The sequence below is a fragment of the Ceratotherium simum genome, chromosome 7, assembly GCF_057802395.1.
Source record: "Ceratotherium simum simum isolate JZ-2026a chromosome 7, ASM5780239v1, whole genome shotgun sequence".
In the NCBI taxonomy this organism is placed as follows: Eukaryota; Metazoa; Chordata; class Mammalia; order Perissodactyla; family Rhinocerotidae; genus Ceratotherium; species Ceratotherium simum.
In genome coordinates this window covers 69057787-69085037 of record NC_141906.1, presented here as the reverse complement: position 1 = coordinate 69085037, position 27251 = coordinate 69057787, and the positions used below count along the sequence as shown (strand labels likewise).

At 38.6% G+C, this 27251-nt stretch overlaps 1 protein-coding gene across 1 annotated transcript; it reads right to left on the bottom strand.

The window, feature by feature from the left end:
* Nucleotides 1–41: 41 nt before the first annotated feature.
* Nucleotides 42–27251, bottom strand: ARCN1 (archain 1 coat protein complex I subunit delta). Its single transcript, XM_004427254.3, has 10 exons — nucleotides 27099–27251; nucleotides 15423–15686; nucleotides 14746–14925; nucleotides 14411–14616; nucleotides 13595–13759; nucleotides 11087–11252; nucleotides 9029–9176; nucleotides 7320–7428; nucleotides 4493–4697; nucleotides 42–1997 (listed from the first exon to the last, which is right to left on the bottom strand). The coding sequence occupies exons 1-10, from the start codon at nucleotides 27099–27101 to the stop codon at nucleotides 1908–1910; spliced, it is 1536 nt and encodes a 511-aa protein (XP_004427311.1). The 5' UTR covers nucleotides 27102–27251; the 3' UTR covers nucleotides 42–1907.

The following is a 27251-nucleotide window of genomic DNA, read 5'->3' as shown; positions in this document are numbered from 1 at the left end:
GCAGACACCAAAGTATGAGACCGTCAAGAGTCTAATAAACATTCATTTTATAATACTCTTTATTTGATTAAAGAATTTGCCTTCTTTGTGTACACTGGAATGTTATATTCCCTACATATTTTACAGGGTTACAAAACGTCTCTCATTTTAAATATTACCCCAAAAGTAATTTCAGAAAAAAAAAGTTTTTGTGAAACTAAACTTGACTTTTAAAAAATCATATGGACAAGCAACTCTCAAACAAAACTGGATTAATAAGATTTCTTGCCTACTTAACTACATGACAGATTTCTTGTCCCAGTCCCATTCCTCAAAAAACCTCATGTGGAAACCAAGCTCGAGATAAGGATTCTTCCCTGATGCAGTTAAGGGAAAGGGAAAGGCTAGAAATTTCTTTGGCAAACAATTCCATCCACGGCCATTTGTGTGTGACTGCTTTTCTTCAAATACAGTACACTCTTTGCAGGGAAGACCAGATGTTCTTTAGGGTGGGAGTGGTACTCTCCAACCAGCTGAAAGTGCAGGAGGTCACCTACAGTCATCTGCCTCTTCCCTCTGCCAGTGGCTGCAGCCTGGCAGCAATTTCACCAACCCTACAGAGTGCAATACTGGGTGAAAAGCCAATGCAAGGCTGATGTAGTCCCCCCCATTGAAAAAGTAATGGATGAGATGGGGCTGAGAAACAACCACTACATGATAACACTCAACAGAAGAGGCTTAGGGGAAGAAAAGGAAGAATTTCAGAGACAGGGACAGATAGGCTGGTGAAAAAGTGTTGGAGGAAAAAATGCTAGAAGGAAATGAAGTACGTATCAGCAATCCCTACATACCAATATAATCAGCTGCCTCTTGAAATGCTAAAAACCTAGTGGAGTTTTCCTTGACAGTTTAGGATCAATGAGATTGGCAGAAAGACTCACTGAACCCAAAGCCTCCAAAATCATAACCTAGTCTCTGCTAGAAAGGAAAGGACTGATGACACAGAACAGCCAGGAAGAGGGAGATGATGAATTTGAGGAATGTGAATGGATTACAAAGACTATGAGTTATAATGTTTTAGCTGAAGTAACCAAAATGTGGAGAAATGGAAGCCTGGGTAGCACTAGCAGCAGACATGATTACCTGTGATGTGAAATCCCTAACTGGACAGAACCATTTTCCTCTGATGTGGGGACTATGCCATTTAAAAGCTCTTTCTCAGCTGTCTTTAATAATGACACAAGTGGGATTCACAGTACTGTTTTAACTGGAGGGACAGGCCTGAAATGAAAACAACTTGGCAAATAAGTGGAGGGATGAATGGATACAGGAAAAGGACATAAGACATTCTTATCTTTTAACTTCTGATCCCACACCCCTTAAGCAGTTCACTTGTATAGTCCAAAAATCAAGAATGGATTAGATCAACTTGTTCCAGGAGTGCCAAAGAAATACAATGCCTATACACAGATGATCCCACCGCTTGACTGAATGTATAGACAGAAAAAACCTGAAGTTTGGAGTTATGAAAGATTAAAATCTTATGCAGAGAAAACTTTTTAAAAACAAATTAAGTATGAAATATAACTATATTTAGGGATTAAAATAAAGGAGCAACTTAGGCAAAGGCAGAGAAGGTGTTTAACTGCGGGCATTCTCTGAAGAGCTTGCTTTCCTGCTGGCCAGTAAAATCTGCCAAAGAAATCAGCAGCCTTTCCCTTTATGTTTGTGTCATTTCTTTGCCAAAGAATGTCTGTGACACTGAAACACTGAGGGTGAGTTGAGGGTCCTCGCGCGCAGAGAATCGTGCATTGTATCAGAAAAAAGGGTCTCCGATAGCTTGTTGATTTGGAAAAAACTCTTCAGCCACTGTTGGCTTCTTCTTTATTAATTTGAAATTTTTCCTTTTCGCTTCCCTCTTCTTGGTATTACAGGATTTCATACTTATCCACTAGGAAAGTGGTCTCTGTGGAAAACCTTACGGGGCTGTTTCCATCTACCTGGGTCACTTTGGTAACCTAGGAAAACAAACAAAGAGTAAGGTAAAGCAGGAGAGTGAGTCTCTAAGGTGCTGACTAAATTCTCAGTACAGAACAAATTCCCTAAAAGCAGTGTTAAAGGTAACTCAGAGGGGTCAGCCCGGTGGCGCAAGTGGTTAAGTGTGTGCATTCCACTGCAGCGGCCCGGGGTTCACCGGTTCGGATCCCGGGCGTGCACCGATGCACACTTGGCAAGCCATGCTGTGGCGGCATCCCATATCAAGTGGAGAAAGATGGGCACAGATGTTAGCCCAGGGGCAGTCTTCCTCAGCAAAAAAAGAGGAGGATTGGCAGATGTTAGCACAGGGCTGATCTTCCTCACAAAACAAACAAAAAAAAAGTAACTCAGAAATACTAAAAAAGTTCAATTCACAACCGCAGCTCACAGCATCACTCTTTCCCACCAACATGATTCATCTGCTCTCTAGACAGAAAAGACAGCTGTTGGGATGAGATCTAGAGTGGTATTAATATTTAGTAAAAGGTCCAGAATGAGTCACCACTGCCCGAGTCCTGCCCTATAAAACCTATGAAGTTCATAGAGATTCCATTAGGATGCTCAATTAACATTTGATGCTAAATGCAATATTTTTTTTTTAATTTTTTTTTGTAAGGAAGATCAGCCCTGAGCTAACATCCATGCCAATCTTCCTCTTTTTGCTGAGGAAGACTGGCCCTGAGCTAACATCTATTGCCAATCCTCCTCCTTTTTTTCCCCTTTTTCTCCCCGAAGCCCCAGTAGACAGTTGTATGTCATAGTTGCACATCCTCCTCGTTGCTGTATGTGGGACGCCACCTCAGCATGGCCCAACAAGCAGTGCATCGGTGCGCGCCCGGGATCCGAACCCGTGCCGCCAGTAGCGGAGCTCGCACATTTAACTGCTAAGCCATGGGGCCGACCCCAAAATGCAATATTCTAACTCTTCAACGTTATTTGTTTGATTTGCTCTCAAAAGTCTCACTAAGCTGCTCTATCATACTTATTTTCTAGATTGGTTGGGTCCTTCTAATGAGATCTTGTCTTTTCTTTTTAGTAATAATAATAAATGTCCAGTTTAATGAATTACCTATAACAATGGTAACTGCAACGGCACCAACACAATACTTGAACCACTGACTCATATTTTCTAATGAGGTTTGGAGAGAGCAATTATACTGCCTATTCTTCAAACAGTCCCAAACAGGAAAATGTACCCATCTCTATCTAATGTCTTGGGTTCAACCATGTGCTCCTAATACAGATAGTGTTATGCCAATAACTGAAAGAGGAGGGGGAGGGGGAGAGAGAGAGAGAGAGAGAAAGAAACAGAGAAAGAGAGAGAGAACTGCTCTTTGTAATCATCCAACAGAAGAAACTATAACTCACCAAGCACTTACAGGAGAGACTAAGACCATCTGGGAAGATAAGATAGTGCCAGAATAAGCAGCAAATCAACAAGTCACAGGGGAAGATGACAATATAAACTGGGTCCTTGCAATGCAATTTCAAAAACTGGAGAGGGGCCGGCCCCGTGGCTTAGTGGTTAAGTGCGCACACTCAGATACTGGCGGCACGGGTTCGGATCCCGAGCACGCACCGATGCACCGCTTGTCCGGCCATGCTGAGGTGGCGTCCCACATGCAGCAACTAGAAGGATGTGCTACTATGACATACAACTATCTACTGGGGTTTTGGGGAAAAAAAGGAGGAGGACCGGCAATAGATGTTAGCTTAGGGCCAGTCTTCCTCAGCAAAAAGAGGAGGATTGGCATGGATGTTAGCTCAGCACTGATCTTCCTCAAAAAAAAAAAAAAAACTGGAGAAACAATGAGTTAAAAATAATGATCTAGGGGCTGGCCCAGGGGCGTAGCGTAGTGGTTAAGTTTGCATGCTCCGCTTTGGTGGCCCAGGGTTTGCAGGTTCAGATCCTGGGCATGGACCTATGCACTGCTTATCAAGCCATGCTGTGGCAGGCGTCCCACATATAAAGTGGAAAAAGATGGGCATGGATGTTAGCCCAGGGCCAATCTTCCTCAGCAGAAAGAGGAGGACTGGCAATGGATGTTAGCTCAGGGCTAATCTTCCTCACCAAAAAAACCCAAAAAGATATAAAGGAAAAGTTCACAAATTTCCATTGCTTTGCCTACCAAAAAGACAAAGTTCACAAAAGAACTGGCTCATGATTATCTGTATTAACGAAAGGAATCTGTGACACAAATAATTAAAAAATTGTATCCATTTGTATTAGAATCACTTTTTTTTCCCAGTAACTTTGCCTTCCAAATAAAAAACTTTCTTTCATTCCTTGGGTTCAAACCAAGTGACATCACAAAACCATGTGTTGGGTGTTTTGGCAAATGGACTTTAAAATATATGAGACTACAGAAAAATAAGCAACTAAGCTGATTTTTTGCTCTGATCATGAAGCCACACTGTCTTTCTGGCACCTGTCCTACCACTTTCCCCATATATGCTCTCTATTAAAATGGGGTACCTGTATGTTACAGTAATTTTTTTTGGAGATGAAGGAGACTTGAACAGGGAAGAAATCGTTGGGCTGCCCAGCAATGCTGAATTCAAGGCTGCCACTCTTATTTTTGGCATCAATCACTGGCAGGCACCACTCCAAGGTATTTCGTCGACTGTCATGGCGATACTCGCCATCGATCTCACCAATCACCGGTGCGCCAACACCAGATCTGTCACAAGAAACATCCGTGTCAAGTTAGCTGTCCTGAGCAAGAAGAACTCTGCCAAGGAAAACCAGCCCCAAATTTGATTATGCTCCTCAAATTTTGTCCACTTGTATATATAAAGTCCTAGAAAAAATTAGGGTCCCTAATAATTTCAAGGATCAAACAAAAGTCCTAGCACCTTGCTAACTGGCAGATATGCCAATGGACTGCTCCAACTTGTGGACTAGATCTGGAGCTAAAACTGAGACTGGTGAATGTGTGAACTGGGATATATTTCCAAAAATCCTGCACCAATAGTTTGTTGCCCTTTCTAGATGAAATTTTAACATAACGTAGCTCTCTTTATATGTGACAATGGAGGAAAAAACAGGTTGACAATAGTGGGGGCAAACTTGAAACATCATTATGTGGTTATTTAGAATAGAGATGAATTTGGGCCTTTGCGAGGATGTTTTCAAAAGATTTTAAAAGATTTCAAAACGTACTGTAGTTGATGCCAGTGTATTTATGTGATTTACAATGCAGTAAGTAGACTTTTATTTGATAAGTGAAAGCACAATTACCCTTGGGCAAAATGGGACATGGTGAGAGAGATACATAGTGGTCCTTAATCTGTAAGAGAATCAAGGCTAGTTAGGATGTACTCTGCACTCCCACGCATGGCTGACAGGCAGTGTCACCTACTCCTACACATTCTAAATTTACCATCTTTTAATTCACCAGTGACATTCAATGCTTGTATTAGGGGCAGGGTAAATAAGGGAGACAAAAAAACTTTAAGGGTGATATAACACTATTAACTCTTTCCCATCAATTTTATGGTCCCAGTTGTATATATGTGTCTTCTCTTTGCCCTTGTTCCAATTCTGATTCTGATCTCCTCTAATTTGATCAGTTTTAGACAATACGGTAAAATGTTGTCTAAGGGTCTCCTCTGGAGACTATTGCAAAATTGAACTAAGACACAGGAAACCACCATAACCACAATTATAGGGTAGATGGAGAGGGCTAAAACTCGTGGCATCCTAAAAATAGTCTAGTAAAATAAATCTTGACAAAAGAAAACCCACACCTGTCACCAATGCCCAAGTCCTACAATGGTTCAAGGCAGCCATCTATTGTTCTGAAAGAATAATCCAGCTGTGAAGAATAAGATGGTTATCTCATTAAAGGGGATATTGGTAATAAAGCATATTTTAAAAAATGGAAACAATAATGACTAAAACCAGACCTGGCCATGTAAAGGCCTAAATTATCAAGAAGGGAACAAACCTACAAATTAAATTAGTACCATTTTCTTGGCAATAATAACCGAGACATATAACAGTACAGATATATTAAGAATACACTTACTGAGTATTCATAATTAAGCACTGTGCTTAACCATGGTGGGTGGGGGACTGAGAGGTAGAGGAGAGGAGCCAGGATTCATTAGTGAAGTAATAATAGCGCACACTCATTAAAAATGCTAGTAAGGAGACAAACTTAAGGCAGAGAGTATTTCCAGACGATCCTAGAAAGCAAGGCATTTAAGCACACAACAAAAACTTACTGGAACTAAACTTTTGGGGATGATGGCCATTTTGATATTCTTTATTGTGGTGATGGTTTCACAGCTGTATATATGTCAAAAGTTATCAAATGATGCAATTTAAATGTGCAGTTTATTGCATGTCAATTATACCTCAATAAAGCTATTAGAAGATTTACTGAAACTAATGTAAATATCTTGTTTCAGTAAGAATCAAAACATTCTTGAAAATATACTCTCGTCTTTAGCTGAAAGTTTAGAGAGCAAGCTAAAAAGAAAAATTCAGGGGGCCAGCCCCATGGTGTAGTGGTTAGCTTTGCACGCACCACTTCAGCAGCCTGGGGTTCGCCAGTTCAGATCCCGGGTGCAGACCTACACACCACTCATCAGGCCATGCTGTGGCAGCGCCCCACATACAAAATAGAGGAAGATGGGCACAGATGTTAGCGTAGGGCCAATCTTCCTCAGCAAAGAGAGGAAAGATTGGCAACAAATGTTAGCTTAGGGCTGCTCTTCCTCACCAAAAAAGCAAAAAAAGAAAGAAAAATTCAGCCTGACAGACTCAATTTCTCTAAGAGTTGCAAAACAAAACAGAGAAAGTTTGACTGAGAAGTGGCTCCTTCTGGAAATCTTCATTATTACATGAACAAACTGAGGACCAACATCTGAAAACATAGCCCTAGAACTACAAGCTTGCTTTGTTTGATTTGGTTTTAAAGTCAGGAAAATCCACTCCTTTTAAAGAGTACAGCTCAATGCATTTTGACAAATGTATATAATCTTGTAAGCACCATCATAATCAAGTCATAGATCATTTCCACCATCCCCAAAAGTTTCCTTGTGCCCTTCTGCAGTCAAATGCCTTCCTCTCTACCTCGTGATTTCTGTTCCAAGAGTATTACCTTTTCAGAATGTCATATAAGTAGACATAGTATGTGGCCTTTGTATCTGGCTTCTTTCACAATTAGCCTTTATAAGAAGCAAATATCTTAGAATGAATAGCCAGCTAAGTGCTGCCTCCAAAACAAGTTCCAAAAGACTAGTTCTATAAACTCAATATAGAAAAAAATAATTATAAGGGGGACACCACTTACGGGAGTGGGATGGTGATAACCACATCATTCAGTTCTAAATTATCTTCTTGTAGCTCATATTCTATGTTGACATCGCAGCCACTTCCACTCTCTGAGGGCCAGCAATTAACTGAGAAGAAAAGCAAAGTAGGTATACTAGAACATTAGAAAAAGAATGGAGAAAAGTTAAGATGCCAAATCAAAGCTGACAGCTGCAGCCTTTAAACATCCTAGCCTTTAAACATCCTAATGTAAACTATTAAAAATAACAGTTTCAAAATTAAAGCTATTAAAAATTAAAGCTAATGATTAAAATGCAGCACTGAGTCCATTTTGAAAGAAGGTCATTTTCTTTCTGTTAGTTCATTATTAGCATACAGAAATGCAACTGATTTTTGTAGACTGATTTTGTACCCTGCAACTTTGCTGTAGTTGTTGATTATTTCTAATTGTTTTCCAACGGATTCTTTAGGGTTTTCTATATATAAAATCATATCATCTGCAAATAGTGAGAGTTTCACTTCTTCGTCACCTATTTGGATTCCTTTTATTCCTTTTTCTTGCCTAATTGCTCTGGCCAAAACCTCCAGTACTATGTGGAACAGGAGTGGTGAGAGTGGGCAGCCCTGCCTCGTTCCTGTTCTCAGAGGAATGGCTTTCAGTTTTTCCCAGTTGAGTATGATGTTGGCTGTGGGTTTGTCATAAATAGCCTTTATTATGTTGAGGTACTTTCCTTCTATTCCCATTTTGTTGAGAGTTTTTATCATAAATGGATGTTGTATCTTGTCAAATGCCTTCTCTGCGTCTATTGAGATGACCATGTGGTTTTTATCCTTTGTTTTGTTGATGTGATGTATCACGTTGATTGATTTGCGGATGTTGAACCATCCCTGCGTCCCTGGTATAAATCCCACTTGATCATGGTGTATGATCTTTTTAATGTATTGCTGTATTCGGTTTGCCAATATTTTGTTGAGGATTTTTGCACCTATGTTCATCAGCGATATTGGCCTGTAATTTTCTTTCTTTGTATTGTCTTTGTCTGGCTTTGGTATCAGGGTGATGTTGGCCTCATAGAATGATTTAGGAAGTTCCATCTTCCTCTATTTTTTGGAATATAGTTTGAGAAGGATGGGTATTAAATCTTCTTTGAATGTTTGGTAAAATTCACCGGAGAAGCCATCTGGTCCTGGACTTTTATTTTTTGGGAGGTTTTTGATTACTATTTCAATCTCTTTACTTGTGATTGGTCTATTCAGATTCTCCATTTCTTCTTGGTTCAGTTTTGGGAGGGTGTATGAGTCTAAGAATTTATCCATGTCTTCTAGATTGTCCAATTTGTTGGCATATAATTTCTCATAGTATTCTCTTATAATCCTCTGTATTTCCGTGGTATTCATTGTAATTTCTCCTCTTTCATTTCTAATTTTATTTACTTGAACCTTTTCTCTTTTTTTCTTAGTAAGCCTGGCTAAGGGTTTGTCAATTTTGTTTATCTTCTCAAAGAACCAACTCTTTGTTTCATTAATCCTTTCTACTGTTTTTTTGGTCTCAATTTCATTTATTTCTGCTCTGATTTTTATTATTTCTCTCCTTCTGCTGACTTTGGGAAAGAAGGTCATTTTCACGAAAAGAATTTTGCTATGGCAATGAAGAGAAGCATGTAAAAGCCAAGGCTATTTCTAGTTCTCAGGGCAGACTAGCTTAGTGGGACTCGCCAGAGCACTTACTTGTCAGTGGAATAAAAGATTCCTCTGTGGTTTGTAGTCTCCACTTTAGCACCCCTACGTCACTGTTGACTGGAAATGACTTCTCTGGATTCTTCAAGCCAATAAGAGATTCTGCAGTGAAAAGTTTTTTATCCACATTTGGATGGGTCTGAAGTGAGAATGGAAAGAAAACTTCTGAGGTTCAGACATGATAAGACAGGAAATAAATTCCCTATGGCCCATAATCTAAACATCTAAAATAGAGTACCTAAAAAATTCCAATTCTTTTTGATTTTGAAGAAAGATTTCCCTTCTCCAAAGACTTTTAAAAAAATTTAAGACATTGAAAAAATAGTAATAAAAAAATTTCAACTCTAAGCCATTTTGTTTGTAATTGAACAAGTTAATAATTTTGTAATTGAAAAAGTTAAAGACCATTAACCAGGTCCTTTACAAAAATACTTCACAGGGAACAGCCTCATGGTGGGACCAAGCTTGCCAAGTAGAAGACTAGGGTCAGACGTTGATCAGCTGCCTGGGTCAGACAGCAGTCCTGGCCTTATAGTAAGCAGGCAGGAAAAGGAAAAGCTCTATGGAAAGTTTAGTTGCAATTTTGCCCAGAGAGCTACAGTTATTCAAACTGAGGCCAACTAAGATGAGCCAACCTTGAGCCAGCCCTGATGGCCTCGTGGTTAAAGTTCGGAGCTCTCACCACTTTGGTGGCCTGGGTTCGTTTCTTGGTCGCGGAACCACAACACCCGTCTATGAGTTGCCATTCTCTGGCGGCAGCTCACACAGAAGAACCAGAAGGACTTACAACTATGCAGTGGGGCTTTGGGGAGGGAAAAAAAAAGAGGAAGATTGGCAAAAGATCTTAGCTCAGGGTGAATCTTTCCCTGAAGAAAAAAAAAAAGATGCGCCAATCTTTTTAAAAGAAGTCATATTAGGAGAAAAAAGGGACAAAGAAATAGCTTCTGGATAGCAGCCTACATATACTTTAAGAGCTAGCAAAGCTGTTGTCAAATAATATAAGTACTACTTCCAAAAGACAACTTTGTGCTGATTATGAGGGGGAGGAAAAAAGTAGACAAAAACACATTCTTGAAAAGACTTGGTTCTCATGACAAGAGACAGAAGATCAACCATCTAAATAAAATGTGAGAAGAACAAATGTAATAATATAGAAGGTCTCATACACATCCAGGTAGGTGGAACATATATATTTATTTTGTAAGAATTTTATGCACTTTTCAAATATACCATTAGATATTGCCCTTCAGCTAACAAAACAAGCACTAGTAGTTCACATAGTGCCAGAATGAGTAAATTTAGTGTCATAACCTGTTTTAATAAAATACCTCCCTATTAAGTTTAAAAACTTTGTTTTTGTTTTTTTTGTGTGTGTGTGAGGGAGATCAGCCCTGAGCTAACATCCATGCTAATCCTCCTCTTTTTGCTGAGGAAGACCAGCTCTGAGCTAATATCTACTGCCAATCCTCCTCCTTCCCCCCCAAAGCCCCAGTAGATAGTTGTATGTCATAGTTGCACATCCTTCTAGTTGCTGTATGTGGGATGCCGCCTCAGCATGGCCAGACAAGCAGTGCGTCAGTGTGCGCCCGGGATCCGAACCCGGGCCACCAGTAGCGGAGTGCGCACACTTAACCACCAAGCCATGGGGCCAGCCCAAAACTTTGTTTTTTTTAAAACCACATTTTAAGTGCAATATCCTGAATGAATTTACTCTTTGCATAACAGTAACAGATAAGCATCTCTTTGCACCTTTGTTAGTGAATATGAAGTCATTTATTAGATTTCAAAATGACCTTTCATTCAATTCTAATATTAAAAGGCCATTCTAATACAGCTGCTGTTAATCATTCTCAACCAGCTTGGGAAGAGATTTATTGCCTCAAGGCATCCACTGTAGGCAATAAATTAGCTTCTCTATACATCTAGAATGGCACTAGTCATATAACTTAATTTTCTGTGTTCTGTGGTTCATATAAGGAACTCCAGTTGAGAAAGACTGTGCTAGGTAAACAAAGTCTTAATATTCCCTTATCAAAAGCCTCTACACACCTGTAACTGCACCCCTTTCTTATCTTCATTTTCCACATGAAGACGAATTCGGCCAAATTTATCATCTGAGATCCTAAGCATGATCATGCCATGCAACTCCATATTCTGTAATCCTCCATCTCGTCCACAGGTTAGTGTGATCTTTTCCTCAATCTTCATGTGCACACTATAGAGAAAAAGTAATAAATTTGTTCAGAAAGGTAGAAACCAGAATTCCCTTTCTCCAGGGTTTAATGGTGATTAGCCATCAACAACTTATTTTAAGGTGCTGCTGCTACACGTATCAAAATTTAAAGCAATTATACCCTTTGATCCAGCAATTTCTCACCCTACAGATAAATAATTCTCACCTGTATAAAACAGTGTAGTAAGTTATTCACTGAAGAACTGTTTGTAATAGCAAAAGTTTAGAAACAACTTAAATGTCCGTCAATAGGGGACTGCTTAAATACATAAAGGTATATCCACCAAAATGAATATTAGGCCGTTGTGAAAAAAAGGGGAACAAGTGAAAAAGCTTTTTATTTGAAAATAATTTCAAAAATTAAAATTATACCAGAAATATATTTATACCCCTTTTACCTACTGTTAACATTTTATCCCGTTTTATCATTTGCATACTCTCTCTATAAATACTATATACATATATGACTTTTTTTTTACCCCTGAACCATTTAGAGGCAGATTATATAGATCATGGCCCTCTATCCCTAAGCACTCTCAGAGTATATTTTGTAAGAACAGGGATATTCTCTTACATAACCACAGTACTATTATTGACTTCACAAATTTACATTGACACAATACTTTTATCTAATCTACCATCCATACGCCAATTTTGTCAGTTGACCTCATAATGTCCTTCAAAACAGTACAAGATCCAGTCTAGGGTAAGGTATTGCATTTAGATGTCTGTCTCTATAGCTTCAAATAAGGAAATCCTTATCTCCAAAATAATTAAGTGAAAAAAGCAAGTGGGAAATGTGTCTAGTATGCTACCACTTATGTGTAAAAAGGAGAAAAATAGAATATATATACGTTTTTATTCATCCGTACATAGACTATCACCCTCAGAAGGATACACAAACTAGTTAATACCAGTTGCCTCTGAGAAGAGAAACTTGCATGGCTGGGTAGAAGGAAGACTTTTTACTGTAATATCTTCTGGACCTTTTGAATTTTGAACTATATGAATGTATAACCTAACAAAAAAAAGCAAGTAAAATAAAAAGTACTGTTGTTATGGGCAATTATTAAATACAATCTATCTATATTCTTTACTAAAACTACTTTTAGCTGGCTGAACTACAGAGCCTAAAAAGAATACTCTGGCATCCTACTTTGTTCTCTATTCCAACCTCTAAGTCTTCCCAGAAACAAAATCATGAGACTCAAGACCTTTTAAAGGAGTGTATCATAAGACAATGAAGGTCTCATTTATCTTCACGAGAATTTTCTCCATGCTCAAGAAGTATTTCATCATTTAGAAAAGAGTCTCAAACCCTCTTTAATACGTGATGGTCTCCAATATCATTTCCCACCCCCCCAAGTCCCAGTAGATAGTTGTATGTCATAGTTGCACATCCTTCTAGTTGCTGTATGTGGGACGCAGCCTCAGCATGGCCGGAGAAGCGGTACGTCAGTGCGCGCCCAGGATCCGAACCCGAGCCGCCAGCAGCAGAGCGCGCGCACTTAACCCCTAAGCCATGGGGCCGGCCCTCCAATATCTTTTTAAAATAGTGTCAAGCCTTTGTCTCACTCAAAGCAACCACTAGGAACAGCACAGGAGCTTTAGTGATTTAAGAGATTTATCCTGACGTAACCCTGTTCATTTCATACAGAAGAGGACATACAAAATACTCCTTTTTTATGCACACCTGATAGAGGTATCCTCCTAGACTCATCTTTCACTTGACCTCAAAACCATCAGCAACATTAGAAGGTCTGGGCTTTAAGAGAAGAAATCTGAGCCATGAATATGTGAACTTGATAACTACCACTTAAAAATGTTACCAACCAGTACCACAGTCCTGAGATAAGAAACAAATCAAAATACTCTATACTGGGTTCAAATACTTAAAAGGCAAAAGACAATGTTAATTTGCTATTAAAGATATTTATAAATTTTGTATTAAAGACTGGTCCTCCTTAAAGTTTAATTAAAAAAAGACATGCCAAAATATAGTGTAGGGGTCATCACAGCTCTATCCTCTAATTCAAGTCCATTTTAAGAGACAACGTACACACTAGGCATGAAGACAAGTTATTTTTGTTTAATTTAGCCAGCACAGGGTTGATAAAAAAGTAAGTTCCAAACTTCATAGCAAATAGACAGCTGAGAACCCCTAATTGTGGTTAAAGAAAAAAAAAAAACCTTCATGTTAATACCTAGAATATACTCTAAGTCTTTTAAATCTGAAAAATTAAGACACAAAAACAATAAACAGTGCAGTGAAATAAAATTTTTTAAGCATTATGTGGTCTGTTCTTACTGCAAATGTTACTTACCTTTCCATATTAACGGGTGGAGCGTGTACTTTGGTTGCTTCAGAGGTACGCTTGCCCATATTGGAGGACATGATAGTTTCACCTTCAGATTTCAATTTGTCTACAAAGTTATCTACCTCCTTTCCTTTGGCTCCAAGTTTCAAAGCCTTGCTGGGACCTGAAGGTCTAAGAGGAAGAATACAAAATAAGAAAAAATACACACATGATTAAAAAAAATTTGATAACCCCATATTATTGAAGCTTTCCCTGAAGCTGTTCTTTAAGAGGAATGAGAAGAAAAAAAAAGAGGAATGTGAAGACCTCAAGAGAAAAACCCAAGCTTCCTAGTGTTTAGTGGACAACTAAACTGGTAGCTGAGTCACTATTAACATGCAAGCTTCAAGTACCCAAAGACCAAAGGTATATACTTTTATAAGCATGCATGATCTGCTGTATTTTCCATCCAGATAAATATACCTGTGCAAACTTTTGCATATAATTTCAGGTAGTTCACAGATTTTCTCTGAAATCCATTCATGAACACCAAGGTTAAAAATCTGCATTAAATATCCCCTCTTCTCCCAAAATAAGGCAACTCTCATAGGAAATTGAGGTCACAGTATAATTTGTAAAAGAACTCTTTTACATAAAAGGAAAAACACCATATTCAGATTTCTCCTTTATCCCCATATTATGTGGTCAAATTTAATATTACAGCTTACTTCATCAAGTCACTCATTATTTACAGCTTGCCTAGAAATCAGATATCATTCCGAGATACACACATACAGCCTTCATCTGCCATACTAGGGCTGCTAGTGATATACTGGATTCTACCTGGCTGGTGCAGGTGCCACTTTTGGTTTATCAGTTTCAATGATGGTCTCTGTGATCATGGCAGCTGTGCTGCCTCCAGAAACTGCGGAGCTCCCAAATCCCCCAAATCCTGGTGCTTTTTTGCCCTGTCTCTCTGCATCTCTTCGGGCCTGTTGTAATTCTTTTGCTTTACGCCGCATCTCAGCCTTGGCTTCACGTTCTTGAGTCTACGAAGAGACATACATTGATGCAGGTTTAAGCAGAGTCTATACTAGCAAATAAAAACAGGAAAATCAGATAGTGAAGCCTAAAAGAAAGACATACAAACCAGCAGTCCCAGAGAAGAGCCTATTTACCTCTCTGACTGCTCTGAACACCTTCTCCTCATGAGAATCCATTTCTGTGAAAGTTCTGATCTGTGCCAGATTAACATTCTCCCGGTATCCCAGAGCAACAATTTCATCAAAAGCAAAAATCAAATCAAAACAGTGCTCAGATATTTCATTCTCTTCTAAGGCCCGGCAATATTCAGGGATCTAATCGTGGACAGCAAAGGAAAAGAAAGATTTAGAATTTATCAGCAGTTACATTTTCCAAGTCTTATCCTTTAAAGTACACAAATTTCAATGAACCTGAACCCCTTTCTTAGCTCCTCTACTCTTTATTTTAAGCAAGACTTTGGCATAAAGTCTTTGTGTGCTTGTGGCTGTATCAATAAGTCTTATCTAAAAAACATCTAAAAATATGGCCAAACTAGTGTCAGAAACACAAAGCAGATTAGAGTAACTGCTTAAGAACTAGGAAAGGGAAGGGCAGTTCTCATACCCTCTTTTGTGATACTTACAGCCTAGGAGAACAGCCAGTAAATGTTTGCTGAATGAATAAGGAGCTACAGCAATAAGCTGCTGGGGTGGGAGTGAGGGGCATGAAGGATGCAAACTGATAAGCATCAGCTGATTTGGGGGAAAAAACAGTTTCACACAGAAAACTTAAAACAAAAAACTGTAACCTGCTATTATAGAAGGATTCTTACCACTCTTGAGAAGAGCCTTAGGGTCTCCAGATCTTCTAAGATGTTGCTGTTTTTGGTAGTGATCAATACCATGTACAGTTTCTCCATAGGTTGGTAGACATATCTTACACTCTCTGTTTCAACAAAGGTATGTTGTTTTCCAGTGTTCATAAGCTTTGGAAAAGCTGCTAACAAGCCCTCAATCCGAGTTCGGGTCATCTCCACGAACTGTCGAGAAACAATAGCCTTTCCTGCTTTTGTGCAGACTGCTGCTGCCAACAGCACCTGCCAGGAACACATGTATAAATAAGTACTAATTAATTCTTTCTTCACATCTGTTTTCTCAGCATCCTCAGATCTTCCACAGAATGGCACACTCAGTTATTTAGTGACATGACTACTACTAGAATGTTGACTTTCAAACTCTACTTCATTGCTATTTTAATTATAGTATGTTCATAAGTAGTTCATAAGAAAACTAAAGTAGAGGAAAATGAAGCTATTATTCCTATTTTTTAATAATATACTTAGGGCCGGCCCCGTGGCTTAGCGGTTAAGTGCGTGCTCTCCGCTGCCGGCGGCCCGGGTTCGGATCCCGGGTGCGCACCGAGGCACCACTCCTCCAGCCATGCTGAGGCCGCATCCCACATACAGCAACTAGAAGGATGTGCAGCTATGACAGACAACTATGTACTGGGGCTTTGGGGGAAAAATAAATAAATAAAATCTTAAAAAAAAAAAAAAAGTCTTAGATGCTTTAAAAAAAAAAAAATAATATACTTAAAGAAAAACTTAGTAAAGAAATAATTTTTTCCAAGTCTACACATATATTATTAATGTCCCTGTGACTCAAAACTGGATCGCCTTCTGCTTTGGCAGATCTATAAAGAAGAGTTTAAACTTTTTCTAAGAACAGAAATTTCCAAGCCAAAACAGAGGTCTGATCAGGCAGATTAAGGTTTATAAGAAGCCCCTGACCTTTCCTTTCATTTTTGCCTAGAACATGGAACCAATCTAGTGACTCTAAATTTATCTTCTGCTCTTTGATTAACCTTCCCATCCCATATACTATCTTACCTCCAGACATGCAAACTATCTGTAAAATGAAAAACTAAATGGCAACGTTTCACACAAGTTTTGACACTGAGCAACGATCAAGACCAACAACCTTTTTTCAGAGTCTGACATTTCATTAAACAAATAAAGCACCAAAGAAAGAAGAGGAGATCTCAAATACCACTGGCAGGAGAGTAAGAAAGCTAAGTACGATGTTAGTCTCTCGGTGCAGGAACCCAAGCGTTCACAAGTACAAGTAACAAAAAGACTATTTACATATTTTGGAAGCCTCAATGTTAGGATACAACCTCTGAAATCAATATCCTACTGGTCAGGCTTCTCAGCTTTACAGAAACCTGTCCTCTCCAGGGGAGCAACTTGAAGAAAAAGCAAGTTAGCCAATTCAAATAAATATTCTTATGGTTTCCATACATCAATACAGTTTTATAATAATTATAGGAGAACACAATGTCCTCAGCCATCAAGATACGTCATTAGGTTATTTGGGAGATCATTACAATCATGCTTATTTCCAAGCAGCTAAGTATAAACAATTTATATTGGAAAAGTGTTTGAACTGTATCTTGCACAAATAATTTCCTTTTACCAAACAGATTTTTACTGACTGATTTACTTCCAGTGAACGTGGGACAGATTTTCTCACGTGAAATCTCAAGCTATCAATGGCTATTTCCTAAATAACAACTGCAAGTTTAGAAAGAAGCACATTTAAGGAAGTAATACAATTTTGTTTATGTTTCTGATTCTATCAACTCTACACTGAAACTTATCTTAATAATCCCAGCCTAAAGTTACTTCTATGTTGCATAGAATTAAAAAGTTTAAAAACAAAGTAGTTCTATATGATAAATAAATACTCTTAGGAAGAATCTTGTTTTGTAAATTAGTTCCTTTTAAAAAGATTAGAAAATATTTTAGACATACAGAGAGGTACAGAGCATAAAAATTACCAGTTGATTAAGAGTGGCAAATAAGTTAGCTTAAAAGTCTAAAAAATCACTTTTTCCCAAATATTTATAATTTTTAAAAATAAATAGTTTTGTACTTAGAAATGTATCTTTCACTATCATGGACTACTAGGGAGGTTTGTACTATTACCCAGGTATGAGGCAAGAAGATATACTGAGGGTAGTAAAGGATACCAGAAAAAGAATAAAAATGCAAAATGGTTATGACCCATATTTCTCAAAAGAAATCCTCCACTCCATGTCTTTAACTTTATTTTTTTTTATTATTGGCTACAGCATTTTATGTTTTTAAATAAAATTGTAAGATATTTAAAGTGTACAAAGTGGTGATTCCATGTCTTTAACGCTAATAGTGTGAGATAAAGAAAAGATTTTTTCAAATAAGGGCAAGGTATCCTATAATTTTTGGTACACAAATAATGATAATACCTTAATCCCTAAGAAGAAACTGACCTAAAATTATCACCAGGCAAGAGTATTTGTTTAGAAGACTAAAACCAAATGTACTCAAGAAATTTGATTTCACATTCATTTTTATCATAGGAGGTTCCTGTTTCAACCATACAAATATTTCTGGCAAAAAAAGAAGAAATAAAAATGTAGCTGCTGCTTCAGCTTACCAATGACAAGGAGGTAAGTCTCTGTACTGGTTCCCTAAGGTTTTATACGCCACATATGTCCAAATGAGGTAAGATTTTTGCCCCAAAATTATCCCTCCGAAAAGAGCTGTGCCACATAAAAACTTAAAAATGAATATTCAGGGCCGGCCCGGTGGCTTAGCGCTCCGCTGCTGGCGGCCTGGGTTCGGATCCTGGGCGCGCACCGAGGCACCGCTTCTCCGGCCATGCTGAGACCGCGTCCCACATACAGCAACTAGAAGGATGTGCAACTATGACATACAACTATCTACTGGGGCTTTGGGGGAAAAAATAAATAAATAAAAATTATTTTTAAAAAATGAATATTCATAGCAGTAATTATTCATAATAGCTAAAAAGTGAAAACCCACATGTCCATCAACTCATGAACAGATAAACAAAGTGGTATATCCACTTTGTATATATGGAATTCAGCCATAAAAGGAATGAAGAACATGCTACACATGGATGAACTTTGAAAATATTATGCTAAGTGAAAGAAACCAGATGAAAAAGGCCACATCTTACATAATTCCATTTACGTGAATTATCTAGAGTAGGCAAATCCACAGAGACAGAAAGTAGAATAGTTGTTGCCAGGGACTGGGAGAGGGGAAAGGAGGAGTGACTGCTAATGAGTACAGGTTTCCTTCTGGGGTTATGAAAATGTCCTAAGCTTAGTGGTTATGGTTGCACAACTTTGTGAATATACTAAAAAAATCACTGAATTGTATACGTTAAAAGGCTAAATTTTATGATATGTGAATTATATCTCAATTAAAAAAAAAGGAATGGAGGTCAAACTCATAGATTAACAAGAGACTTAAGAGACATGTCAACCAATCACAATGTATAAATCTTATTTGAATCCTAATTCAAACTGTAAAAAAAAAAAAAGAAAAATTATAAGACAACTGGGAAATTTTGAACAGTTAATGAAGTAGTTGATATTAAGGAATTATTTGTAATTTCTAAATGTGATATGATATCAATTAAAAATATTTTGAAAATAAGGAATACTTACCTTAAAAGAGAGTTGTGTAAATTCAAATCCTTCTACAGTCTCTCATACTAAAGGTGCTCTCTCAATAACTTTATGTTGAACATCTAAATGAGTTGTTTGGGGTAGACACTATCCTCAACCTCAAACCATGCTAGTTTTGCATGTATTAATAAAAGGTCATCTGCTTTATTAATTATCCTGAGGATCAGAACTTAGTTTCACGTGTCGGATGTCAGTTATAAATATATCTTTTAAAATCAACTGTCCTAATGTTATACAAATGGGTTTTTATGACTTGAGGTAAAATTTCCAAAAGTACCACATGGATTCAAAAAGTGCTAAATAGCAAAAAACTTATATAAAAGTTCTAGAAAACTGGTAATTCAAAAAGTGGATCTAGGGCCAGCCCTGTGGCTTAGCAGTTAAGTGTGCGCACTCCGCTGCTGGCAGCCCGGGTTTGGATCCCGGGCGTGCATCAACGCACCACTTCTCCGGCCATGCTGAGGCCGCGTCCCACATGTAGCAACTAGAAGGATGTGCAGTTATGACATACAACTATCTACTGGGGCTTTGGGGGAAAAAAAATAAATAAATAAAAATTATTAAAAAAAAAAAAGTGGATCTAGTGGTGCTGATGATGCTTGTGAAGAATTTGGATAAACTGTCTCATGAATATAAGAATGGAAAAAAGCAATTATTTCTCAATTAAAAATCTTATTTATATAATTTAAAACACATGTAGGGGGCCGGCCCTGTGGTGTAGCGGTTAAGTGCGCGCGCTCCGCTGCTGGCGGCCCAGGGTTCGGATCCCGGGCACGCACCGACACAACGCTTGTCAGGCCATGCTGTGGCGGCGTCCCACATAAAGTAGAGGAAGATCGGCACGGATGTTAGCCCAGGGCCAGTCTTCCTCAGCAAAAAGAGAAGGATTGGCATGGATGTTGGCTCAGGGCTGATCCTCCTCACAAAAAAATAAATAAATAAAACATATGTATAAGTAAACTATTAAATATTTTACGAACACATTTGACTATTTGTGCTACACTCCTAAAGTTTATATACTTCAATTGGCAAAAAACTTTTCTTCTTAACAGTCTCATCAGGAAAATGGGGAATTTCCTTATATTTGGGATCACCTCACACTGGCTCCTCCTCTTCCCAAACACTAAGTGAATTAGAAATAGTGTTCTAAATTTGCAAAAAACCAAGTTGATATACCAGAAAAACTAAATGACTGGGAGTGAGAAGATCTGGGTTCTAGTTTTTTTGTTCGATTTACTATCTATCTGACCTTAAGTAGTTAACCTCTCTTAGCCTCAGTTTCTTCTCCTATAAAAAGGAGCATCATCTGACTACCTCACAAGCTATTATGAGGGCCAAATGAGTATAGTGAAATCACCTATACAACTTACACCACATATATTCACAACGTAAAACAGCACCATTATTATTAATAAACTTGCCAAGAAATGAGTCTCATTTAAAAAATTGTGTCATCTTCAGGCAATGGATTTTTACCTTTATGGGTTTGTCAATATTTTGATATTCAAATAATAGACATAGACTCTCTCCCTACAAAATTTTACATATAATTTCAGGGAATTCATAGATCCTCTAGAGCAGTAATTCTCAAATGGCCCATAGAGAATCACTTTATGTAGTGAGAAATATTACCAATAAACGGGAGCATATTGTAAATGTAATCTTTGTAGAGCCCCTTCCCACCAAAAAAAAGGCTGAGAACCTCAGTCCTAGGAAACTATGGTTCCCTACCTTAGAATTTTATGATGTTTTGAAGAAATAAAATAAGTCCAAGTTAAGATACTAAGTATAGCACAATTTAAACAAATAGAATCAAATGTCTACCTAGAGAAAGGACTACTCAGACCAAACTTTCAGACCTCTATAAATATGCTGATTTAATACAAAGCCCATATCTAATATATCTAATAATAATAAGCCTGTTACAAACACCGTTTGTAGGTTTCAGGGTAGTTCTTAGGCAGCTGGAATTAAAAACACCTCCATATCATACAGATAGAATTTAGGTAAAAATTAACATCAAAGGCAACGTGAAAGGGAAAAAAAGAACAAAAGGCAAACTATAACCAGAAAGGTGTATGCCATGGGGAGGGGCAATTCATCCACTTTGTTTTCTTGATTGGACACGATCAAAGGCTAGTTATAGGTATTGGCAATCTCCATTTTAACAATACTATTTTAAGAATTAACTAAATAATTATTTATTGAACACCTACTTTTACACACTTGATGCTCTCTGGGAATACGAAGAGGAAACAGGTTGGTACTCTTCCCTCAAGAAGCCTAGTAGAACCTTAAAAAAATTTTCTTGGGGCCGGCCCCGTGGCTTAGCAATTAAGTGCGCGCGCTCCGCTACTGGTGGCCGGGGTTCAGATCCCGGGCGCGCACCGACGCACCGCTTCTCCGGCCATGCTGAGGCCACATCCCACATACAGCAACTAGAAGGATGTGCAACTATGACATACAACTATCTCCTGGGGCTTTGGGGGAAAAAAAGAAGGAGGAATGGCAATAGATGTTAGCTCAGAGCCGGTCTTCCTCAGCAAAAGGAGGAGGATTAACAAGGATGTTAGCTCAGGGCTGATCTTGCTCACAAAAAAAAAAAAGAATTTTCTTGTAACTATGTATGGTGACAGATGTTAATTTTACTTGTCGTGGAGATCATTTTGCAATGCATACAAATATTGAATCATTATGTTGTACACTTGAAACTAATACAATGTTATATGTCAAGTATACCTCAAAAAAAAAAAATAAGACACAAACATAAACAACTGTAATACTAGGCAGAATGTATTTAACGTGCCATGGAATTCAGAGGAAGAAGTTCCTTCTAGTTGGTAAGATCAGGGATGACTTGATGGAAGAAATAGCACTTAAATTATGCTTTGAGGGGAATCAGGGGATTTGAGTACGTAAAGACAAAGAAACAGTAGGGTAAAATAGTAGGTCCCAAACAGGAAAACTCTGGGACTCTCTTTGAGTCATTCCATTATCCAGATACAAGCAAAATAACACTCCTGAAGTAGGACCAAAGTGCCCCACGCTAAGTATGGCTCTAAACCTCGAAACACCCAAGACACCATAATCACAGGGTCCACGAAGCTGACACAGGTTTCTCTTCACTATATTATTCATGTTAATAACAGTTATTAACATGGCTGGAAGGTACGGTCACCTCTAAACAAGATAAATTTAAGCTATCCTAAATTAACATTCATCTTCTTAAATGCCTTGAAATACTAAAGCTTCTCTTCCCATCAATGTTTATCGATATTTAACAATTATTAAAATATAGTACACACTAAAAGGTAAGTTAATTTTTCCTACTGTAATTTGATCTGATTTTCTTTGGGAAAGAATGAGTAAGTATGACTCTCTATAAAGTTGTTTTACTCATTTATTTTTTACATTTTTGGAAAAGAACATTTAGACCTAAAAGGAACTTTCAAGAGCCCTGGATTGTTTTATAGATGTAAAAACCAAGGGCCCAGAAGTTAGATCATCTCTTCAGGACTGTTTGAAAAAATAAAATAAAATTCCCCATTAAGTTGAGTTTTTTCAAACAACTCTTCTCTTTTTTTGTGGGTGTGTGTGTGAGGAAGACCAACCCTGAGCTAACATCTGCCAATCCTCCTCTTTCTTTGCTGAGGAAGACTGGCCCTGGGCTAACATCCACGCCCATCTTCCTCCACTTTATATGGGACGCCGCCACAGCACAGCTTGACAAGCGGTGCAGCTGTGCGCGCCCGGGATCCGAACTGGCAAACCCCAGGCTTCCGCAGCGGAGCGCGCGCACTTAACCGCTTGCGCCACCGGGCCAGCCCCCAAATAACTCTTCTCTTAATAATACTTACAATGGCTTGAGTATATTATTATTTGTTTTTGGATTAAGTAACAACTCTCTCCTACCCAGATTTAACTACATGGATCAGAAAGTTGCTTAAGAAACCTGGAGAATTAGGTTTCTGTTCTGCCTCTGCCACTAATTATATGACCTTGGATAAGTCACTTAGTTGCTTCTTGAAATATCCCTATAACAGGGGGCCAGCCCAGTGGTGCAAGCGGTTGAATGTGCACGCTCCACTGCAGTGGCCCAGGGTTCGCCGGTTCTGATCCCAGGCATGCACCCACGCACTGCTTGACAAGCCATGCTGTGGCGGCATCCCATATAAAGTAGAGGAAGATGGGCACGGATGTTAGCCCAGGGCCAGTCTTCCTCAGCAAAAAAGGAGGAGGATTGGCAGATGTTAGCACACAGGGCTGATCTCCTCACAAAAAAAAAAAAAAAAAAAGAATTATCCCTAAAATACAGGTTAGTTTATATGAAATCTACAGTGCCTTCACATCTTTAAGATTCTGTAACTCTAAGCACCTGAAGACTTTACAGCAAAAGAAAATGTACAATACCTCCATTTCACACTCACTGCTCCAGTGGTAACTGCTTTGGAACCACATTTTACGTTAATATTAAGCTGCTAGAAGGCAAACTGCCTAACCAAAACAAATCATGTGTGTGTACAGCACAGTCATGTCCCTCATAAGGATGTTTCAGTCAATGACAGACTGCATGTACAACGGTGGTCCCATAAGATTAGTACCATATAGCCTATGTATGTAGTAGGCAATACCATCTAGGTTTGTGTAAGTACACTTTATGATGTTTGCACAAGGACGAAATCGTGTAATGACACACTTCTCAGAACATATCCCCATCGTTAAGCAACATATGGCTATACACATGTGTGACATAGCTGCCACATCATCCCTTCATGCCCACTAGTGATAGAGGTCCAAGAATAATGGGTAGTAATTCAGAATAAACACGCACAATTCCCTAAAGAAAAAAGTCAACGACTTTCTTGAACCCCTAATGCTTCAGAATTCTTTACTTCCCAAATTAACCAGTCACTTTCTCCTTTGTAACTCACTGTAATGATTATATAAATATATAAAATTCATGATCATATTAACGCTAGTTTCTACAACTGTCATAGGAGACCATTTTATCTTTCCTGTTTGCATGAACTAATTACAGATAAAATCAGAGGGAAGATTACAATAAAATCTAGACCACAGACAAAACCTAAAACTTGAAAAGTTACTCAGTGAGAGTTTTAAGCTTATCACAAGTTTCTGTTCTAAAACACAAGCTTGTAGTGAATAAAAATAAATGGACATAGTTCTCACTTTCTGCAGTGTACTTCCTATTCAGAGAATAAATAGACGGCCATCAAGGAAAACTCAAAAAAATCATTTTCATTCTTTGCTGTCCTTTCAAACAACAATCAAAAAGATAAATAAAAAATACAATAGCTGTGCAGCTGCTGTATTGTACATGAAAAAGGGAAAAAACAAGCAATAATAATCCCCTAATTGGGAACTGTTATGACTGTGTAGAATTTCAGTTTCTCCCCTGTCATGTGTAGATCTGCCATACAAACCCAAATCTAGCTTTCTAATAACTAATGACTTTTGGAAACTGAACTTACTGGGATCATTTATATTTAATCTGACCACTACAGTAAGTTTACTCATTGCCTATAGTAGTAAATAAGAACAGCACTCTGTAGATAAGCAAAGATTTTACAGATTGGTGCTACCATGAGACTAAATATCAAGTTTATTCGAATGTAAGTTTACTAAGAAAAAGAACTGATTCTAACGATATCTGACAAATTAAGAAAATAAGAATATGTTCTCATTAATTTGCAGAAAACTAGAAAAAAGATGCCTTTTTTTGTACTTCATTTTATAACAAAGTCATCATAAGCCATTTCTTTTTGCATTTGTTCATTTATTTCTCTACTAGGACTTCACAAGGTAGGACATTTTGCACAAATTTCAGTAACTAAAGGTAAAGGAAATTTTTCAAAAATCAATATTTATGTACTGATAGCTGAAACTTACTCTGAAATGCATTAAAAAAAAGGATGGATAGAAGAATGGATGGATGATTAGATGTGTGAGAAAAACAAGTATAGTGAAATGTTAATTACAGAATCTAGCTGGTGGTTATATTGGTGTTCACTGTAAAATTCTTTCAACTTTTCTAGATGTTTGAAAATTTTATACTAAAATGTGAAGGAAAAATCAACTTTCAGGAGTTTTGATACAACTTTTAGATGCAAGAAATCTTACCAAATGTCACCCTATTTGGACGTTTCTACTGTCCAGGGATCTCTTCCTAAAGGAATAGGGCCCAAAAACATTACACAGCAATAACACTTAATAACGTCTTAAGATTCAACAGAGCAGAATGTACTGAGATAAGCTGTTCTCTAGAGTACACAAATCTGTGATATCTGGATCATGCCAAGTCCTAAATAATTCAAAAAGATATGCATATCTAAATATGACACAACTGTATGTATATGCACGTGTCCGAGTAACACACAAAATTTATATTTTATGTTTATCAGTCAACACCTAGGGCTTTACCATTCCGCAGTTATCGATGAATTAAAAATACTAAGTTCCAAGAACTTTTCAACATACAAAGTTTTTGTAAAGATTATCTATATTTGGTTTATATAATATAAGGCTTTAATTTCGCTATTAAAATTATAACATGCTCTAAAATGCACTACAAATACACCCAAGATGTAAAAAACATCCAAAAAGGAGTTTAAAAATCACTATCCAAATACTAAGCCTCCTAGTGGAAATGAAAAATGGAGTTTTTGGGAATTTTATGTCCAACGTAAAAGTTTTATGAGGTAATCCTGCTTGACAAAATTTATATTCCTGAAGCTGAAAAAAACCTTTCAGTGGTTTTAAGCCCAAGCATGAATCTCCCCCACCATCTAAGTTCTCATCTAAAAAACGTTGTCAATAGAACTTAACATTACTGGCACCAAATTATATTGTCATCTCTCAAGTGCGTAGGAAAATGCTTTAAATCAAATTATTAATCTATTGACAAAAAGAGAATAAAAAAAGAAAAGAACATCCTTCAAAACACTGAAGGGCATAAAGTTCACTAAAAAATAAATTACTAGCTCGTTTGGAGCCAAAGATTTTCTCCTACTTCATAAATATCCACTAATTGTAGTGATAAAATAAGATTTAGTGGAGTCAGCACTGTTTTGTCCCATCCTCACCCACGTTAATTTTTCCCTACAAGAGATGAGAACACAAAGATAACGCATTTGAAGCCAAGTAAGAGGTCCCAGAGTATAACCCGTTTCTACCGCTCCTGTGAGACATCTGATCACGATACGCCACATACACATTTTACTTTACCGGAACAGTAAGTTCCTTGAGGACAGCCTGTGTTCTCTCTAACTCGCTCACATTTGCCCAGTGCTCTATACACAGGGTATACTTAATCCACTGACAAAAGGACACACCTAAATTCTGGAGAAGCAGTGCAAGGTTTCAGGGACAGTTGGGTCCTACAGATTAGTGTTAGAAGGTACTCCTTCCTGTTTTATGCCTCCTTTCATCTATTTCCCCCTTTCACAAACAAAAGAAAAAGTCCTGAACACCAATGGATTTGGAGTTCGAGTATCAATGTCCTACCGAACACCGGGGATGGGAGGAGAGCTGATTACAGAAGGAAGCTAATTCCCGAGAGAGGCCCAGCCTGCTAAGCTCAGGCGCCCATGGAACGGGCGGGACATTAGCGCCGAGGGCCGCAGCATGGGGTCCAAGCGACACCACTACGAGGTTCTCGCAGCGCAAAAACCCCAAACCCGTTCCAGGGCCCGGAGGGTCCCAGCTGTTTGGGCGGGGGCGGGAGGAGGGTGTGCGCGCGACGACACAGGGACTGGAGCCGGGTCCATCGCATCTCCCGGGAGGCCCGGCACAGGGTGGGCAAGGCCACGCCGCTCCCCCAGCCCTGAGGGAAGCGCCCGGCTCCAGGCCCTCGGGGCGGGGCTCCTGTGGCCCCGGCACCAGGCCGTCTGGCAGGGAGAGCGAGCGAGCAAGGCCAGACCCCGGGAGTTGGACCCGGCTCGGAACTTACCATGGTGAGGGCGGTGGTGGTGCGCACCTGCGCTCCGGCTCCACTGGGGATAGCGCTAGTGTCAGGGGAAGGGGAATAGCGGCCGCTCCAGACCTGCTGCCCCCCTGACAGGGGCCGCTGCCGCTTCGCCTCTTGCCAAGATGGCGGCCTGGA